The sequence below is a fragment of the Microtus pennsylvanicus genome, chromosome 4, assembly GCF_037038515.1.
Source record: "Microtus pennsylvanicus isolate mMicPen1 chromosome 4, mMicPen1.hap1, whole genome shotgun sequence".
Lineage (NCBI taxonomy): Eukaryota > Metazoa > Chordata > Mammalia > Rodentia > Cricetidae > Microtus > Microtus pennsylvanicus.
Genome location: NC_134582.1, coordinates 37,389,207 through 37,405,884, shown reverse-complemented (window position 1 = coordinate 37,405,884; position 16,678 = coordinate 37,389,207). Strand labels below are relative to the sequence as shown.

Below are 16,678 nucleotides of genomic sequence, written 5' to 3'. Positions count from 1 at the left end.
AGAGGAAATTACACACATATGATCAGAAATACACAAGACAGCTTTTCTGTTCACACACTTGAATACGTAACTGACATACACACGGAAACCTCACTCTTTCAAAGCACCCTTTCATTAAAAAAAAATCCATTAACTGTAAATGACAATATTATCTCAGTGAAGTAAATGAGCCGCAGCACATCGTATTTTTAAATTTTCTTGTAGCCACAATAAAAGTTTAAAAACCAGTAAAATTAGTTCGATTATTTAACCCACTATATCCAAGATATCACGTCAAAGTGTAATAAATATAAAAAGCATTAAATCTCTACCTGTGCTATCCTAAAGTCTCTGAACTCCAATAAGCAGTTCCCATCTACAGCACCTCAATCAGAAAAGTCCTATCTAAGCATTCCACACCTGCTGTCTAATATACTGCACTAGAGCCTAGGGTCTAATTCTTCAGTAAAAAATATCAATGGTAAAAAGTAACTTTTAGAAATATATTCCTTCCACATCCATTGCTTTCAACGGGGTTTCTGACTTCCTTTTTAAGTGTTTCTTATCATTTTTGTCCATAATGAAAGATATTATTTTATCTGTAATACAGTGACACCTGGCTGTTTAAAACTGGTGACCATATAGAAGACGGTCCTTCAATTCATGATCACTGATTCACATGCAAAGCCTTTAGAAATTGCCACATTTGGAACAGCCTCACCTTCCAAGCCTCACTAAGATTTATTTATGGGCATGGGGAGGGTGCCTGCCCATGGAAACCAGTCTAAGGTGTCAGAGCCACTGAAGCCGAAGTTCCAGGGGGCTGTGTCACCTGCAATGGAGCTAGGAAACTTTCTGTAGCCATCCTTTTCCAAGTTAAACATTGCTAGCCCCTGTAGCTATCCTCCAGAGAAAAGTCTGCAAACACTTTCAACTCCCTGCTCGGGGCATGACTCAGCTGCACAGTAATCTTACAGAATGGGCAGGGGGCATATTTTAATCATTTTGCGTCTAATCTAGACAGTGGGGTATACAGTGAAATGGAATTCTTGTTCTAAAAAAAATAAGTTTAACCATATTCCACTTCAGTCATGGTGGCATGCGTTGTGTGAGACTAGTACCAAAAGGCTGTCACTCAACATCCATTCAACAAATATGCATCAAGCATATACGGAGAACCATGGGAAGCTGTACCAAAAGGCTGTCACTCAACATCCATTCAACAAATATGCATCAAGCATATACGGAGAACCATGGGAAGCTGTACCAAAAGGCTGTCACTCAACATCCATTCAACAAATATGCATCAAGCATATACGGAGAACCACGGGAAGCTGTACCAAAAGGATGCCACTCAACATCCATTCAACAAATATGCATCAAGCATATACGAAGAACCATGGGAAGCTGTACCAAAAGGCTGTCTCTCAACATCCATTCAACAAATATGCATCAAGCATATACGAAGAACCATGGGAAGCTGTACCAAAAGGCTGTCACTCAATATTCATTCAACAAATATGCATCAAGCATATACGGAGAACCATGGGAAGCTCCTAAAAGCACCGATAGTTCTAATTTCATGTGAACCATACATGAGAATCATCAAATCCAGAGATTAAAAGACTACCTAAGACACAGAACTTCATGAAAAATGTATACGAACACAATCTTAAGTAAAAATATTCCACTAGCTGTCTGTGTTTTATTATTATTAATACACAGAAAGCAAGTTTTCCTCAATCAGCAAACAAGCGGATTACCAACTGGCCAATGAAGACCTACTGATAGAAGACCAAGTTTTATCTGATAAGGATGACTTCAACTCATCCCTGTCTTTCTATCCCTCAGGGTGCCAGATTCTAGCAAAGAGGAAATCACGAAAAGTTCTAACTTCACGATGAGCATACCCCTCTCTGTCCTCAAACGCTCTCAGTTTGCCCAGTCAACATCACTGCATTATATATGCAATGTGTAAACTTTCTTCTAATAATTAGTGAGAGCATTCAAAGAAAAATGCATGGCCCAGTAGTTAAGAATACTTATTGTTCTTACACAAGTCCCAGGTTCAGTTCCCAGCATCCACACGGCAGTTCACAACCATATGTAACTCTAGTCCTAGAGAAACACTCTTTTTAGACCTCCTCAGACACCAGGTACTCACATGGTGCACAGATATAACATGCAAGCAAAACACACACGAGGTACACATAACAGGCAGGCAAACACTCATACATATAAAATAATAGATACATATATATTTAAGAAGCAGTGATATATATCTTAGTTACTCTGATGGAGTAGGTACATGGATATAAATACTGAACAAAGAGACTTCATAGCATAAGGCAGGCCACAAAAAGATGATACTCTTTAACTGCAAGCTTAGAAAGAGATGCTTTTCTAAAAAATTCACAAGATTAAAAAGTGACCCCTGTCCTATCAGTGGGAGAAGCTGAGGAGAGTAGATAAAAGGTTTAAAGATGAAATCTCAAAGCCCAACTGCTTAGAGTGGAAGCTCTGAAGCCCGGAACTTCTGGATGCTCACACACATTCCTTTTATAAAGGCCATGCTTAACATGAGGCTATGGTCAACAGTGATTTTAAAAGGATTTCAGGGGCTGGAGAGATGGCTCAATGGTTAAGAGCATTGGCTGTTCCTCCTAAGAACCTGGGCTCAATTCCCAGGACCCACATGGTAGCTCACAACTGTCTGCAGCTTCAGTTCTAAAGGATTTGGCATCCTTACACAGACATGCGTGTAGGCAAAACACCAATACTCATAAAAATGAATAAATTTAAAAAAGAATTTCAGCAGCTGCTGTAATTTTAAGTTAATTTTGATCCACATCATCCCTGCAATCGTGTTCAGAGGCAACTGGTTTCCTTGACAGGAAACCAGTAAATGGTGAGCTCTGACACAAAATGTATGCTGTGTGTCTTTAGATGTGTGCAGATTCTAGTACTCAGGATAGTCAAGACCCTTATTTTTGGGAGATGGCAGTTCTCATGCATCCTCAGCTGTCCTTGAAACCATAGATCCTCCTCCCTTCACCCCCCAAGGGTTGACACAGAGGCATGTGCCACCACGCCCTGCAAAAACACTTACTTAAAAAAAATAATAATTTCAAGTGACTGAAGAAAACAAGATTCTCAGGTAGAATGATACCACATAATCTGATCTGCTCTAAATGTTCTCTAACGGCTGGAGAGATGGTTGGCAGTTAAAGAGCACCAGCTGCTCTCCCGGGCACCCGCATGATGGTTTCTAACCAACTCTAACTCCAGACTCAAGGGGATCTGATGCCATCTTCTGGCTTCAGCAGATACTGCAGACACATGGTACACAGACATACATTGAAACACACACATAAAACAAAATGAGTAAAATCTCAAAAAATAAAAAAGCTTTTAGAAGTAACCATTCTGTAGTCCCATTCTTAATACCATTCTGCAGTATTTATTGTACATTAACTTGATAGATGCTTCCCTAGTAGTCCAATCATTCATTATTCTACCATTATCAAGGGCATCACAGAGTTAGAATATCACCTAAAATAAAGGCAGGCACAGTTAATAAGCAGTTTACCACACTTAGTATTCAATATCCATCTTAAGTGCCTATCAAAAAAATGAAAGTCCATTTTGATATTTTAAATGGGGGGTTCACTTGGTAGGAAAACCAGCAACAATAATTTCCCTTCCACAGTTATAACTGAACCTCTATCTATGAGCTCTCCCTGCCCCACCGAGGGCACGTCAGCCAGGCTTTCCCACATACCTGGTCTGCTAATCTTGTCAATTTTATCCATGCTAGGGGAGGTGAGCCGAAGCCGCGGGCTGCTCTGGTTGGAGTTGTCTGAGGCCACATCATTGAAGGAATCATCGAGAGACAGTAAGAGCTCCTTCACACACTTATGACAGACGCTGTGCTGGCAGGGGAGAATCAGCGGGTGTGTAAACAGCTCCTTGCATGCTGGGCAAATAAGCTCCCTTTCGATATTCTTAATAGTCACCTAAAGATGAAAACCAAAAGCCAGAGTCAAAAACTCTTAGTGCGTAAACGTGTCAGCAGGCTCATCCATCTTGTGTGAGTACATGTGTTTGCTTTTCCAAACAAGAATTAAGAGACAGACCTTAAAATCTGAACTTCCCTGACTTCTGTGTTAGTTAGGGTTTCTACTGCTGTGGGCAGAGACGTGATGACCACGACCACAGCAACTCCTGTAAAGGAAAATGTTTAACTGGGCCCGGCTTACAACTTCAGAGGTTTAGTCCATTATCTCTATGACAGTGTGCAGACAGACATAGTGCTGGAGAAGGAGCTGAAAGGTCTGCATCTTGATCTGAAGGTAACAGGAAGTGAACTGTGACACTGGGTGTGGCTTGAGCATATATGAAACCTCAGAGCCTGCGTCCAAGGTGACATACTTCCTCCAGGAAGGCCACACCTCCTAATAGTGTGCCACTCCCTATGGGCCAAACATTCAAACATGTGATTCTATGGAGGCCATAGCTATTCAAACCACCACAACTGCGACATCCTATACCACCAGACTCCCTTTAATATACAAGGCATGGGATTAAGAACTGATGATACAAGCCAAAGGAAAGAGAAACACAAGAGAAAAGGTTAATATAAAAATATTAGAGAACCATACCCTATCAAAAACCACAAATGTCCAAATCACCAGGAACAAGTGTCTGATTTAGGACTCCAGCAAAATTCTAAACGTGATCATTTTTATTAAGAAAAATTTTATTATGACACTAACCATCCTTCCTTAATGCATTAACTCCAAGATAGCCAAATAGCAAGAGCTGACAAAAATAAACACCCAGACTAAGCCAGTGTGTTCAGGAAATCCTAACTGAATTCTATTTACAAGCTGGGTAACAGAGAATTTCTACATTAAATTTAACCATTTTTCAGGTGCTTTACTGTAATACTGCCAAAATGTTTCAGGCTCTATGCTCCATATCAATGCAGTTATCATAAAAACATATCGTGAATATTAAAAGGATAGAGGGGACTAAAAGACTATTCCAAGAGCTTCCTTCCTTCAAACCTACAAGAATTCATCATTTCACCATTTTACATATAAATTACTTTTGGCATCCTGAGATTTTAATGACAAGCCAACATTCTAAAAATCTCAATCTTATACATTTTAAAAATCTCAATCATTTCATCCATTAGAAATATACTGAAAGTTTTGGTTGGTTGGTTGGTTGGTTTGGGTTTTACATGACGATTTCCCCCGAGTAGCACTGACTGTCCTCAGACTCAGAGGCCCACCTGGCTCTGCCTCCCGAGCGCTGGGTTAAAAAGTACTCAAAAAGTAAAATTTAATTCACTCGTTGTAATGAAATAAAAGCGTATGCTTACCTATCCCCTACCCCCACCCCCGCTGGTGACACAAAGGGCTTTAACAAACCCTCTCAAGTCGCGCCACAAACTGGCTTCATCACTGCCAGCAGATCTTTAACGCAGTGTCCCCTGAGGTACCGCAACTGTTTAAAAACCGCCCACAGCATGCTACGATTTTAACGAACCTGGAAACAAGACGGCCACACCCACAACGCACACCAAGGATTACTGGATATTCTCACTTCACCCAATATTACACTAATTCAAAGAAAAAAAACTGTCCTGACTGCTCAAAATCGATTCTTGTTCCGCTTTACATATAAACAATACCATCAGTAAACTCCACCTCCTAGAGGGTTATCTAGAAATCATTTCCATTTTTTGCGCCTAAATTATTTGATTTCACTGGATATAAAGTAATTCTTTCTTAAAAGAAAAATCAGTGTTTTTTTTTTAACGTCCTTTGCGCTAAAACCAGGAGCAATGTGATGTGATAGCTCCCTCAAGCAGAGGAAACTTCAGGAGTCGAGCCTACCCGACCTCGGCGAAGAAAAGGCTTGGAGCGCACAGCCGCAGGGGCCCCGGCCCCGCCCAGCGAGCTGAGGACTCCGCTCCCAACCGGCGGCAGGCACCGCCGGGGTCCAGGAGGAACTCGAGCGCCCCTCGGGGCTCCAAACAAAGGGCGGCGTGCAGGGTGCACGCGCCCTCCTCTCTAGCGCACAAGGCGCCCCAAAGCGACTACTTCTGCAGACTGAACCCCATGGAAGAGCCCTCCTTAGGGAGTCCACCGAGTGGCCAGGTGCGCCATACCCGGACCCGTGCTTCTCTCCCGCCCGTGGGACCCCAAGGCCAACCCGCTCAAGGACAGAAAGAGGCGCGGGACGGTGGGACCGGCCCGGAGAGACAGCGGAGAAGAAGCGGAACACCGCATTGCCGTCGCGCACCTGAGAGTCTGAGGCATCCCCCTCCATTGCAGCCCTCCGCCAGGTGTCATCAACCGCGGAACCGCGACAAGGCACAGAGGGCCCCAGCGGGGTCTAGTGGGCGGGTCCCCGCGACGGCCCGGGAGTCTGAGGTCCGACCGGAGGGCAAGCTGGTCAGCCAGATCCGGCCAGCGGCGAGGGACGGGCCGGCGCAGGCGAAAGCACGGGCAACGGAGAGCGCGGTTGCTCCCTGCGAGGGCCCCGGGAGCCGCGAATCTCGGCCCGCTGCCGGCTGCGGCGGCTGCTCGCGCGGACTGCAGCTGGACCTGCCGCCAGGCGGAGACTGGGGCGGTGGCATGGGGCGGGGCCGGGAGGGGCGGGGCTGTCGCCCGGGCAACGGCGCACCCGCACAAAGGAGGCGGGGCTAGTTGAGGCGTGGTCAGGGAGGGAGGGGCGGGGTTGACGCTCGCAGCCGCCCCCTCTCCTGCTTTCTTTGGGACGCCAGGTAGGAGAGGGGCCCTGGGACGCAAGGGGTGCGCCCTGGCTCTGCGGCGCTTCTGTTCTTTTTGCTTGTTCTGTGGACTTTCGCAAAACGCGCGCGAAAACGCACAGATTCCGACGCTCCGACGCACTGAACAGTGGGGATCAAGGCAAGTGAGTCCCTCCCCGAGGCCAGCGCGAGACCCCGCCCACTCCTGCCTCCACCCCTAGCCCGGCAGGCTAGGGAAAGTTCCCTGGTGGGTGCCTTAGTCTCCGTCGCTGCTGCTCTTTAACCTACTCTCCGTTAGATTTGTTGTTTCGTGACGTCACATTCCCTGGTCACTGAACACTTAAAATATGTTCCGTTTTCGACTCAACCAGGGCTTGGTGCTGCACGCAACGAAGGAGCCCAGTGTCACGGGGACAGCCTAAGGAGCAGGGATTCCATCCCTGGATGCTAGCCAAAGACTGAAGTCGAGAGACTGCGGCAAAGCCCCCGCCCTAACCCAGCTCACAACCACCCTGCGCTTTCACATCTAAAGACCCAAGAACAGTATCCAGAAATGCCTGGCAGCCACACCTCGAATGCACCGGCAAGAGTCTAGATGAGCGCATATAATCCGCTTCCTACGCACCCACAAAACAAGGTAGCCTGCCGCTGTCTGAGGTTATTTTACTAGGTAATTAACACCACTGCTTTCCCGATGGCTAATTTCATCTGTCGATATTAGATTAAAAGTTGTGTCCTAACTCTTTGATCAAGGGAGCACGGAGCTGCAGAGCGACATCTCTATTCGGTTTTGAAATGCATCCTACTTTTAAATTCCTGCTTGGAAGAAGACTGTCTTCTGCGGCAAATTCCGCATCTACCTTCAGTCCTTACGACAGTGGCAGCCTCTTCACCAACCCAGGAGTTAAATGACTACAGCAGTATAGAACTGAGAACAGCAAGGGACTCTATCTACCCTGTGATGGGGAACCCTCAATCTACACATAATAAGATGAAGAGGATTCACGTCTTATGGGGGAGGGGATGACTGAGCTGTTCCTACCCAGTTAGGCAGCTGCACACGCTAGACCCTGTAAGCTTCCTCGGATCAGGAGAGTGTATCTTTAGCAGGAGGGAAGAGTGCAGACAATGTCTGCACTCCACGCCACATGCCCAATATATTTCTTTAAAGTTTAGCCCTTCAAAAAGTATTTTAAGTCTACTTTTGTTTCTAATCTTGGCCTTTTTTAAAATAATTCACATTAGTGTGCCTAAATAGGCCTTTGGACCAAAGCATACTAGATGGTAGAGTAAAAGCCAATGAGGTTTCATTAGCATAAACTAAGGACAAACTTTTAAAGACAGCATCTGGGTGAAAATAAAATTTTAAGGGCTTTCCATTATACAAAGCAAACTTCACTGAGATGTTTCACACCTGGCTAGCAAAGTCGAAAAGATCTGCTATACACTTGACAAAATGTGGGATTTTAAGCACTTTCAAACATATTTGAAAGGAGATTTATCAATTCCTATTTTTCAAATTACAATACAAAAAATGCACTATAATAAGCCTTGTAATCCATAGCTAAAAATGGCCCTACTTTAATACTTATATATGTAAAAATACAAAAATCTTAATTAAATTTATAGTAACCAAATATTTTCCATAATGTAAATTTATGATGCAAAATACTTTGTAGATCTACGTGGTGAGAAAGAATGCCCAACTCAAGGAACACTGCAGAAGAGGGGACCAAGGAATAGGAGAGCTGGAACATGGGGAGGATTACTATAAAATGCTGTCTCGGGACATGACATGGCAGCTACACCTGTGAACTCACTGTAGCTATGGTTACCTGGCAAGATCAAGTCACCAAGATCAGTCAGTAGTTCACCAGGCAGAACTAATTGTGTTATTAACAAAAACTGAGAACACAATAGGAGTAAGGGGACACATTGGGGGCCCTGGGGGAATGGGAGGGGGAGATGGGAGGAGCATATGTCAAGATTCATTGTTTATGCATATGAAATTATGAAAGAATACATTTACATTTTAAAGATGTCTAAGATACAATGAGGTCTTTTTTTTAATTGTTAAATCGGCCGAGCATTTATAGCATTTATAGTGTGTGCGTACATGCAGGAATGTGTTTATATAGGTAAACGGTAAAAATGATTACATCTCTGGAATAGAGCACACAATTGGAAGAGGATTTGCACACGGGCGTGTAAGGCTTACTTTCCTCGCACATTGTATTGCTTGCATTTTTAAAAATATGTGTGTGTTTTAATTCTAAAACATTTTATGATGAATCCTATTGATCTAGAAACTATTTAAAGCCAAGAGGGGAATGGTTTTAACAGCAAGTATGAAGTCTGCTGCCGTAAACCATCATTTCTCCACTTCCGTCAGCGTCAGCATTCTTTCCAGCTGCTGAGCTCCATCAAGTTCTCCTCCATTAATTCCCAGTCCCCCACTTATCAAAGACACCATGATCTTCCTTGGGTCCTCCATTAAAATCCTCGGGTGGGGCTTTCTGTGTTTGCTTTGAGACAGGCATGCTGCCAAGGTTGGTCTCAAACCCGTGTTTCTGCCTCAGTTCCTTGAATGCTGGGATTACAGGTGTGTGCTCCCTACCATGCCTGGCTTTTGTGGGTTTGTTATTGTGTGGGTTTTTAAATCCATTTTATTTCTTCTTTACCCAGATCACATTGCTTCCTTTCAGATGCTGTTCTTTCATCTCAGGATGCCCCTCTGCCTGCCTCTCTCACACGAGAAGTCTAATGGATACATTTGAGGATGCCTTGCTTCAAACAGAGCACTGTTCTGGTGGCTCCATTTGCAGAGGGAGCAGATAAGCTACGTGCTGCAACACAGCATCTTGTTCTTGGAACTTACAGGGGAGGGGAGGGGGGTGGAGGCAGGGGAAGGGTAGGTGTGTATAAGTGTGTGTTTCGGTGTGACTGATGAAAGACAGGAGTTACAGGACACTGGTAAGCTTGCCATGACACCAAAAGAGTCTGTAAAAGTTCTGAGGGCTGGGACTACCAGGATTTCTACACGTGCTGGGAACGTTTTGAAGGCTTGCAGTCAAAAGTGGCTTGGCAGAACTGAAGAGATGGCCCAGTATTTAAGAGCACTGGTTGCACTTCTAGGGGATAGAGTTCCAGGGGATCTGGTCACCTCTTCTCACTTCTGAGGGCACCAGGCACAACATGGTGCACAGACATACATGCAGACAAAAAAAAAGTCATGAATTTTTAAAAATCATTATCCCATTTTGTATTTCATAAGCTCTCCTTTGCTCCTCCCCAATTCAGTGTATTCTACCACCCCATCCCCACTCGTTTCTGTTAAACTGTGAGCCCAAATTCAGGATATGGAAGCTTGGTCCATTCCTGTTATCTTTTTTAAGCCTGTAGACTTTCAGCTCTCTTGGTTTTCTCTCTCTCTCTCTTCTTTCTTTCTCTCACTGTGTGTGTGCATGTGTCTAGGAATGTGCTCTGTCAGAGCTGAATCTTTAACCTGCCTACCTGTTCTCCTGCCACAAAGATATGAGCTATGCCACGTGTACCTAGATCATGAAGTTCAAAAGGTTAACAAGCTCTGAGCACTACTCACCCAGCTGGTGTCACAATTAGGGTTTCTGTTGCTGTGAAGAGACACCATGACCAACTCTTAAAGGGAAAGCATTTAATTGGGGCAGGCTTAAAGTTCAGAGACTTAGTCCATCATCGCCATGGTAGGAGGCAAGGCGGCATGCCTGCCACATGGTGCTGGAGAAGGAGCTGAGAGTTCTCCACCTGTAGGCAGCAGGGATAGTGGCATTCTTGCCGGGCTTGAGCTTCTGAGACCTCAAAACCCATCCCTTAGTGAAGCAACTCCTCCAAAAAAATCACATCTACTTCCAACAAGGCCACACCTCCTAATAGTGCCACTCCCTAAGGGCCTATGGGAGTCATTTTTATTCAAACCCCCACACCAGGTCTCTTCCCACGGTGACTCTTTATTACCAGAAAGAGATTAAATTCCTGACTGGGTTGGATCCTAGTGACCACAGTGGTTTTTGTTTGGCTTTGTTTTGGGTTGTTTGTTTGTTTGTGCAGTGGGGGTGGGGAGGAGGGCAGAGTTGCTTTGTTTTGCTTTGCTTTGCTTTGTTTTACTTTGTTTTTTGAGTGCCCTGAAGCACTAGGCTTTTCCCTGGGTCTAAAGCAACTGGAGTAGCATTCTGCTACATCCTAAACAAAAAGTAGAAGCAAGGTAATGTGACTACAAACTACTAAACCATACCCACTAAGAATCCCCACATCTTTCAGCATCCCGAGAAGAAAATGCCGACAGCTCCTAGACTTAACAATGACAGAAACCATAGGGCTTTCAGTAGATTGACACACTTCAATCCATACTGCCAGGCATCAGAAGTCCCAGGTAAAAGGTGATAAATTGCACTGTCTACCAGTTGTACCCAAGACTTGGGACAGAGCAGGTTTCCCAGTCATAAACAGTTGCTATGGGAACAAAGTCAGGAGTGAGGTATCCAGAGATCAACTTGCCGGGTCCTACTCATCTTTCAAGCTGCCATTTCAGACTATTAACCGTGAGAATTGGAAAGAGCAGAGCCTGAAAGGAAGAGACAGTGTGAAGTGAAGGGTAACCAAGAGTAGAGAAGAAACCCAAATGATAGCCTCACAAAAGCCAGGCGTGGCAGCACAGGCCTGCAATCCTAGCATTCAAGAAGATAAGGCAGAAAGGCCATGGGTTTGAGGCCACCCCTGGCTACAAGCTTCTCTCAAAGCAAACAAACACATGTGAATTACAAAACCCCGCCAAGGATTCATTAGTCTAATTTTCGTTGGCCATATCCCCCAACTCTGACCCCAGTTGCACTTAGAGTTTATGATGCTCCGATTAAATTACATACTCTCATTTCTGCAGTAATGTTTGATGTTCAGATGCCCTGTTCCAAAATGATTTAAGCTTTTATGAGCTTAGGATAAAATCTTGTAGGCACTTAACCCAGTAGCACCCAGGCAATGGTTCCCCATTAGAAGATTACTGAAGCACAGTGCTTTCAAGGCAGGCATTTCTGGTTGATGTCAGGAGTCCACAGTCTGCATGGTCAGTGGGCAAGGGGCTCTTGGGCAGACTGAGGGAAGTAATCTTGGGAATACTCAACAGCTGTCTACTTTCCTTGGACCAGTTCTGTTTGTTTTCCTTAGGATTGCTAGCATTAACACCCAGTTAAAACTGAATGTTAGATATATAACATTTTTAGTATATTTCTCAAATATGGCACATACTTGTCTGAAATTGTTTTTCTATGAGTTTCAAATTTAATTCTGTATCCCATATTTGTAGATGGGTGTGTTCATGTATGTAAATGCATGTTTAAATGCACACGTGTGCATGTAAAGGCCAGAGTACAATCACGGGTGTCATACTTAGGTGTCATCTATCTTTTCAAGTATTTTTAATTTTTTTACCTTTATAGGGGGCACATGTACATGATTGTATACACACACACACACACACACACACACACACATCATGGTACACGTGTGGAGGACAGAGGACAACTTGAGGAGTCAGTTTTCTCTTTACTAACATGGGTGACCTGGAAATCCAAGTTAAGTTGTCCCAGTTTGGCAGCAAGCACCTTTGCCTTCTGAGCCATCTCTCAGCCCTTTTTAATGTTTTTATTATTTTTTTTAAATTTAAGACAGGTTCATCCACTGGTCTAGAATTTTCCTTCTGGGCTAGGCAAGGCTGGATGGACAGTGAAGCCAAGGGAACTAGCTGCCTCTCCACCTGCTCAGCACTGAGCTCCAAGTGCATGCCACCGTAACCAGTTTTCTTTTTTAGTAGGGGTTCTGGAGAGCCTAATTCAGATCTTTTCTTGCAAGTAATTTATGGACTGAGCTATTTCTGCAGTCCTATGTCATGTATTTTTTAAAACATTGCTTTTACTTATTTATGTGGAGGCCATGCATGCTACTGTGCACATGCAGAAGTCAGCACAAATTGTAGGTGTCGGTTCTCTCCTAATACCATGAGGGGTGGGTTTAGAAGCAAGTGCCTTTACCCACTGAGCCATTTCACCAACCCTATGTCATGTATTGTATCTAAACATCCTACATCCACTGGTTAAGGATCTCACAATTATGATATAAAGTGTCTCGAGACCTAGTCCTTTGTCAGAATGCCTTGGTCTACTACCAAGAAGCTGTACAAAAAGTACTTTTTTAATTCTTTCAGTAACCATGTGAAATGGGTATAACTCTCTATAGAGATATGAACCAGTCTCTACTCTTTCCTGCCTCCACCCCAAGATTAACTAATGTACCAGTTATCCATCAGCCAGAATGCAAACCTGAATGTCATGCCACACCATCCCGACTGCCCCGCCCACAGATAAGGATAAAAACATGTAATTAACAATTTCATGAAGATACCTCACTTACCCTTCTAAACGATATTTAGGAGATACCATCTTCAAATTACTTCTGCAACAATGTAATAAAGAAATTTAGGGTATTTGTAAGACTAGTTATTTTCAGATAATACTGCAAGTCTCTGTTTTCTTCCCTTCTCTGCATAGTACATACATTTGACTCAACCCCAACATACCAAAAAAAAAACCCAGCTTGGATTTCAGCTGTGTGAGCAACTGCCTGTTCAGCTGTCTGAAACATCCTTTGATAGGATATTTAGTTCTGTCCCAGGAGACGTCAAACATCGCATTGCTCTGTTTGTGGGTTTTCTAAACCTGATTTCTTTGTCTTTTCAGGGCATTCTTGTTTCAAAGTCAATTTTGTATTTATAAAAGTTCTTGAGTGTTGGAGCTGGAGAGGTGTCACAGTGGTTAAGACTATTAAGGGAGCTCTTCCGGAGCTACGTGGGAGCTCATAACCATCCGCAACTCTGGATCTAAGGGATTGGATGCCCTCTTCTGGCCTCTTCAGACACCAGGTACCCACGGGATGCATGGACCATATGCAGGTAAAATACACCCAAATCAAATAAAATTTAAAAAAACTAAAGTTTTTCCTTAACGTTCTTGAGTGTTATGTACCTCACAGATGGTCACAATTCAAATAATGGCCACACGATGGTCTCCTTGCTTATTCATCGAAATGAAATGTTAATCTCTCCAAATTACCTTTTATTTTGCTCAAATTACCATTCTTTTAAGATGTACCTGAGTGTCAACTGTTAAACAAGAATCACCGTCCAGGTATTGATATTTAGATATAATTCTGTCAAATGCAGGATAGATGCATAAATGTAAAGATTCCATTCCATGCTACAGCTACATCCTGCCAGTCCGGAAAAGTGGATGGCGATCTAAAGGGAAGACGTGTATAAAGATGATAAAAAATTAACGAGGAAAAGCTTTCAAGAGACCCAAAGCATTTGCGAACACTGCTTTGACTTTCTCTAGACATTGACCACAGATTTGAAAAACTCTCTTTTAGTTCAAAGATACGTTGCAAAAGAAAACAAAAAGCTTTCAGAAATGGCAAAAGTTCTACTGACAGTGAAATAAAGTGGAAAACATTTATAGTGATTTTTTTTTAGAGCCCTTTAACAACCGTGTGCTTCCAGAGTATTGTTTGATGAGTAGAAAGATCACAATGCTGAGGATCACTGTGTTCTTTAAATATTAAAGCAGGCTCCACGAGAGAGTATTATAAGCTGCTGAAGTTAGTTTTGTGGGTTTTAGGTTACCTGAAGTTCAAAGGCTCCCTTGCCTCTCCAGGCAGAGAATACACTAAGCTGGTTTAATTTGAAGTAGGCACATAGCCTGATGTTGCTGGACAGTGGAATGGAGGTAAGGATGAAGTCCCATAGTTTTTGCGCTGCTGGCAACTGAATCCACAGCCTGATGTATGTGAGCCAAATGTTGTGATACTGAGCTACATCTACAGGCCCCAAAGCCTGTATTTTAAATTAACATATTGTTTTTGTTTTAGCAGGTTCCAAAGATCAAACCTGAGGCCTTATGCATGTTATCCGTTGTCTGATAACACCCCTAGCATTTAAATTAATCTCTACATCTAAAGGAAAAGTGAAAGCAATCTGGATGATGATCAACCCATTCAACCCCACTTTGAAGGAAGCAGGGACAAGGCTGGCTGACGACAGGCCTCCCCTCTGCATGGACTCTCACGATCAAACCAGTTTTCCATCATTCATTACACTGTAAACCCAAGCTGCCAAGTGAACCCTAAAATCCTCACGGGAAAAGGAAGAAGTCAGTCTCAAAGATCTGCTACTCCATGGCTAACATTGAGTACTTAAAGCACTTAGAATCACGCACATACCTGGAATTTTGCATGGAGTTGGAAAATCACAAGAGTGGATAAAAATATATGAGTTGACATGAATGATTAAGCTATTACTACCACCCCCACCCCCAAAAGAGAGGGAGGAACTATCTACTTTCCAACCTCAAAGATTTGCAATGACTTTTGGCTCTTCTAGGTGTGGAGTTCTGGGGAGATCTCTCTGGTGGTCACAGGCCCACTAATGGGGCCCGGAGAAGGAGGGCTGACTAGTGGAGAGGGAGAGGCAGGGGGATGAACACACCACTGTTCTGAGAGATTCCTGGGTTCAGGTACCTGAGTCTATTCTAAGAAATCTCAAGGATCCACCCAGGTTTGCCTTCTCCAGTCAGTGTTTATGGGAAGTTCATCTGTTTTCTTCATAGTCATCTGAGAATTGGCAACGTGCCCGACCCCCAGAACTAGTTTCTCAGTTTCTCGCCCGGAGAAAAGCACAGCCATCAAGCACAGTTTTGACTTATGTTGAAGAACATCTGCACACAAACCTCTGCACACAACTTACCAGTTGATCATCCTATCCCCAGCCCATCAAGAGTGGTCCATTTATGTTGAAATGCTCAAAAGGCATCTTCTCCCCAACCTACTACCAACTCATAAACAGATGCCCCTGTTTCAGGCACTGTCCCTGCTCTCCAGAGTCCCGCCTCTGGCCCAGGGCCCTCTTCCCTGGCAGTCTGCCCTTCTGGACTTCTCTCTGGGAGGTCCATTTGGAAAAAAGAATGGCCTTGGTACACACTGTAAGGACCATGAAGTGTTTGAATATTTTGGCCAGGGTGACTCCATGCATTCTTGGAGGACACTTGGGGTATAGAATGGAGTCCCAGGTAAGCAGAAAATTGGATGAGGATCCATCACTTGTGCTTCTGGTTCATGCTATGAATAATGGGGGTGGCGCAAAGTATGCCCCTCGCTTTCGAAATGTTACTAAATATTCTATTTTGGTTCTATATTCTATGCAGCGGTTACAGAATAGGAGACTTCAGAGGGGATTAGTCTCCCTGATACTCTGGAGTTGCTGGAGTGTCTGATCTGAAGCTAAATTACTCCACGCTGCGTGCCAACCTATGCGTACTTGCGTGGAGCATGGGATCGAAGTTTCAGGGGCTTACATCAGAGCTGTATAATCTTCCTTTCTGATGACGGCACATAGAGTCCGGTTCTTTTTTTTTTTTTTCCTCCAAATCTAGGTGCAGAGAACAGCATAGCTGCTGTTTAGCGCCTTTCCACCCAACCCAGCCCTGGATAGCCGCATTCAGTGTTTTCCTGACACGTCCCACCACCGTAAACCACTTAAGGGTATCTGTGGGCAATTTCTCAGCAGCTCTCCGGGGTCCAGGTTCTTGCAAAGCTCTCTGCCCAGGCGTAGTCACCCAGCCAACTTCCTGAGGCGCTCTCAGTCGTTGTCCCAAAGATTTCAAAACAGGTGTGGGACTGGCATCTGGCTAGTCCAGACCCCCCCCCCCCCACACACACACACACACATACACACACCACCACCACCATCACCAAAGGAAGGCTGCTCCACCTGTTTCCCGCCCAGGGCAGCAGCTAAGAACCAGGGCGGAGGGCTGTCCCTGTCTGTCCCACACA

The 16,678-nt window shown here is 44.2% G+C and overlaps 1 protein-coding gene across 1 annotated transcript in view; it reads right to left on the bottom strand.

Annotated features, from left to right (window-relative positions):
• Trim36 (tripartite motif containing 36) overlaps positions 1-6,591 on the bottom strand; it is a 37,594-nt gene extending 31,003 nt beyond the window's left edge. The window contains exons 1-2 of the mRNA XM_075968718.1: positions 6,295-6,591; positions 3,761-3,995 (exon numbers count right to left, since the gene is read on the bottom strand). Of these exons, the coding sequence (XP_075824833.1) occupies positions 3,761-3,995; positions 6,295-6,321 (262 nt within the window). The 5' untranslated portion in view covers positions 6,322-6,591. The remainder of the gene's footprint in view (positions 1-3,760; positions 3,996-6,294) is intronic.
• Between the last annotated feature and the right edge of the window lie 10,087 nt (positions 6,592-16,678).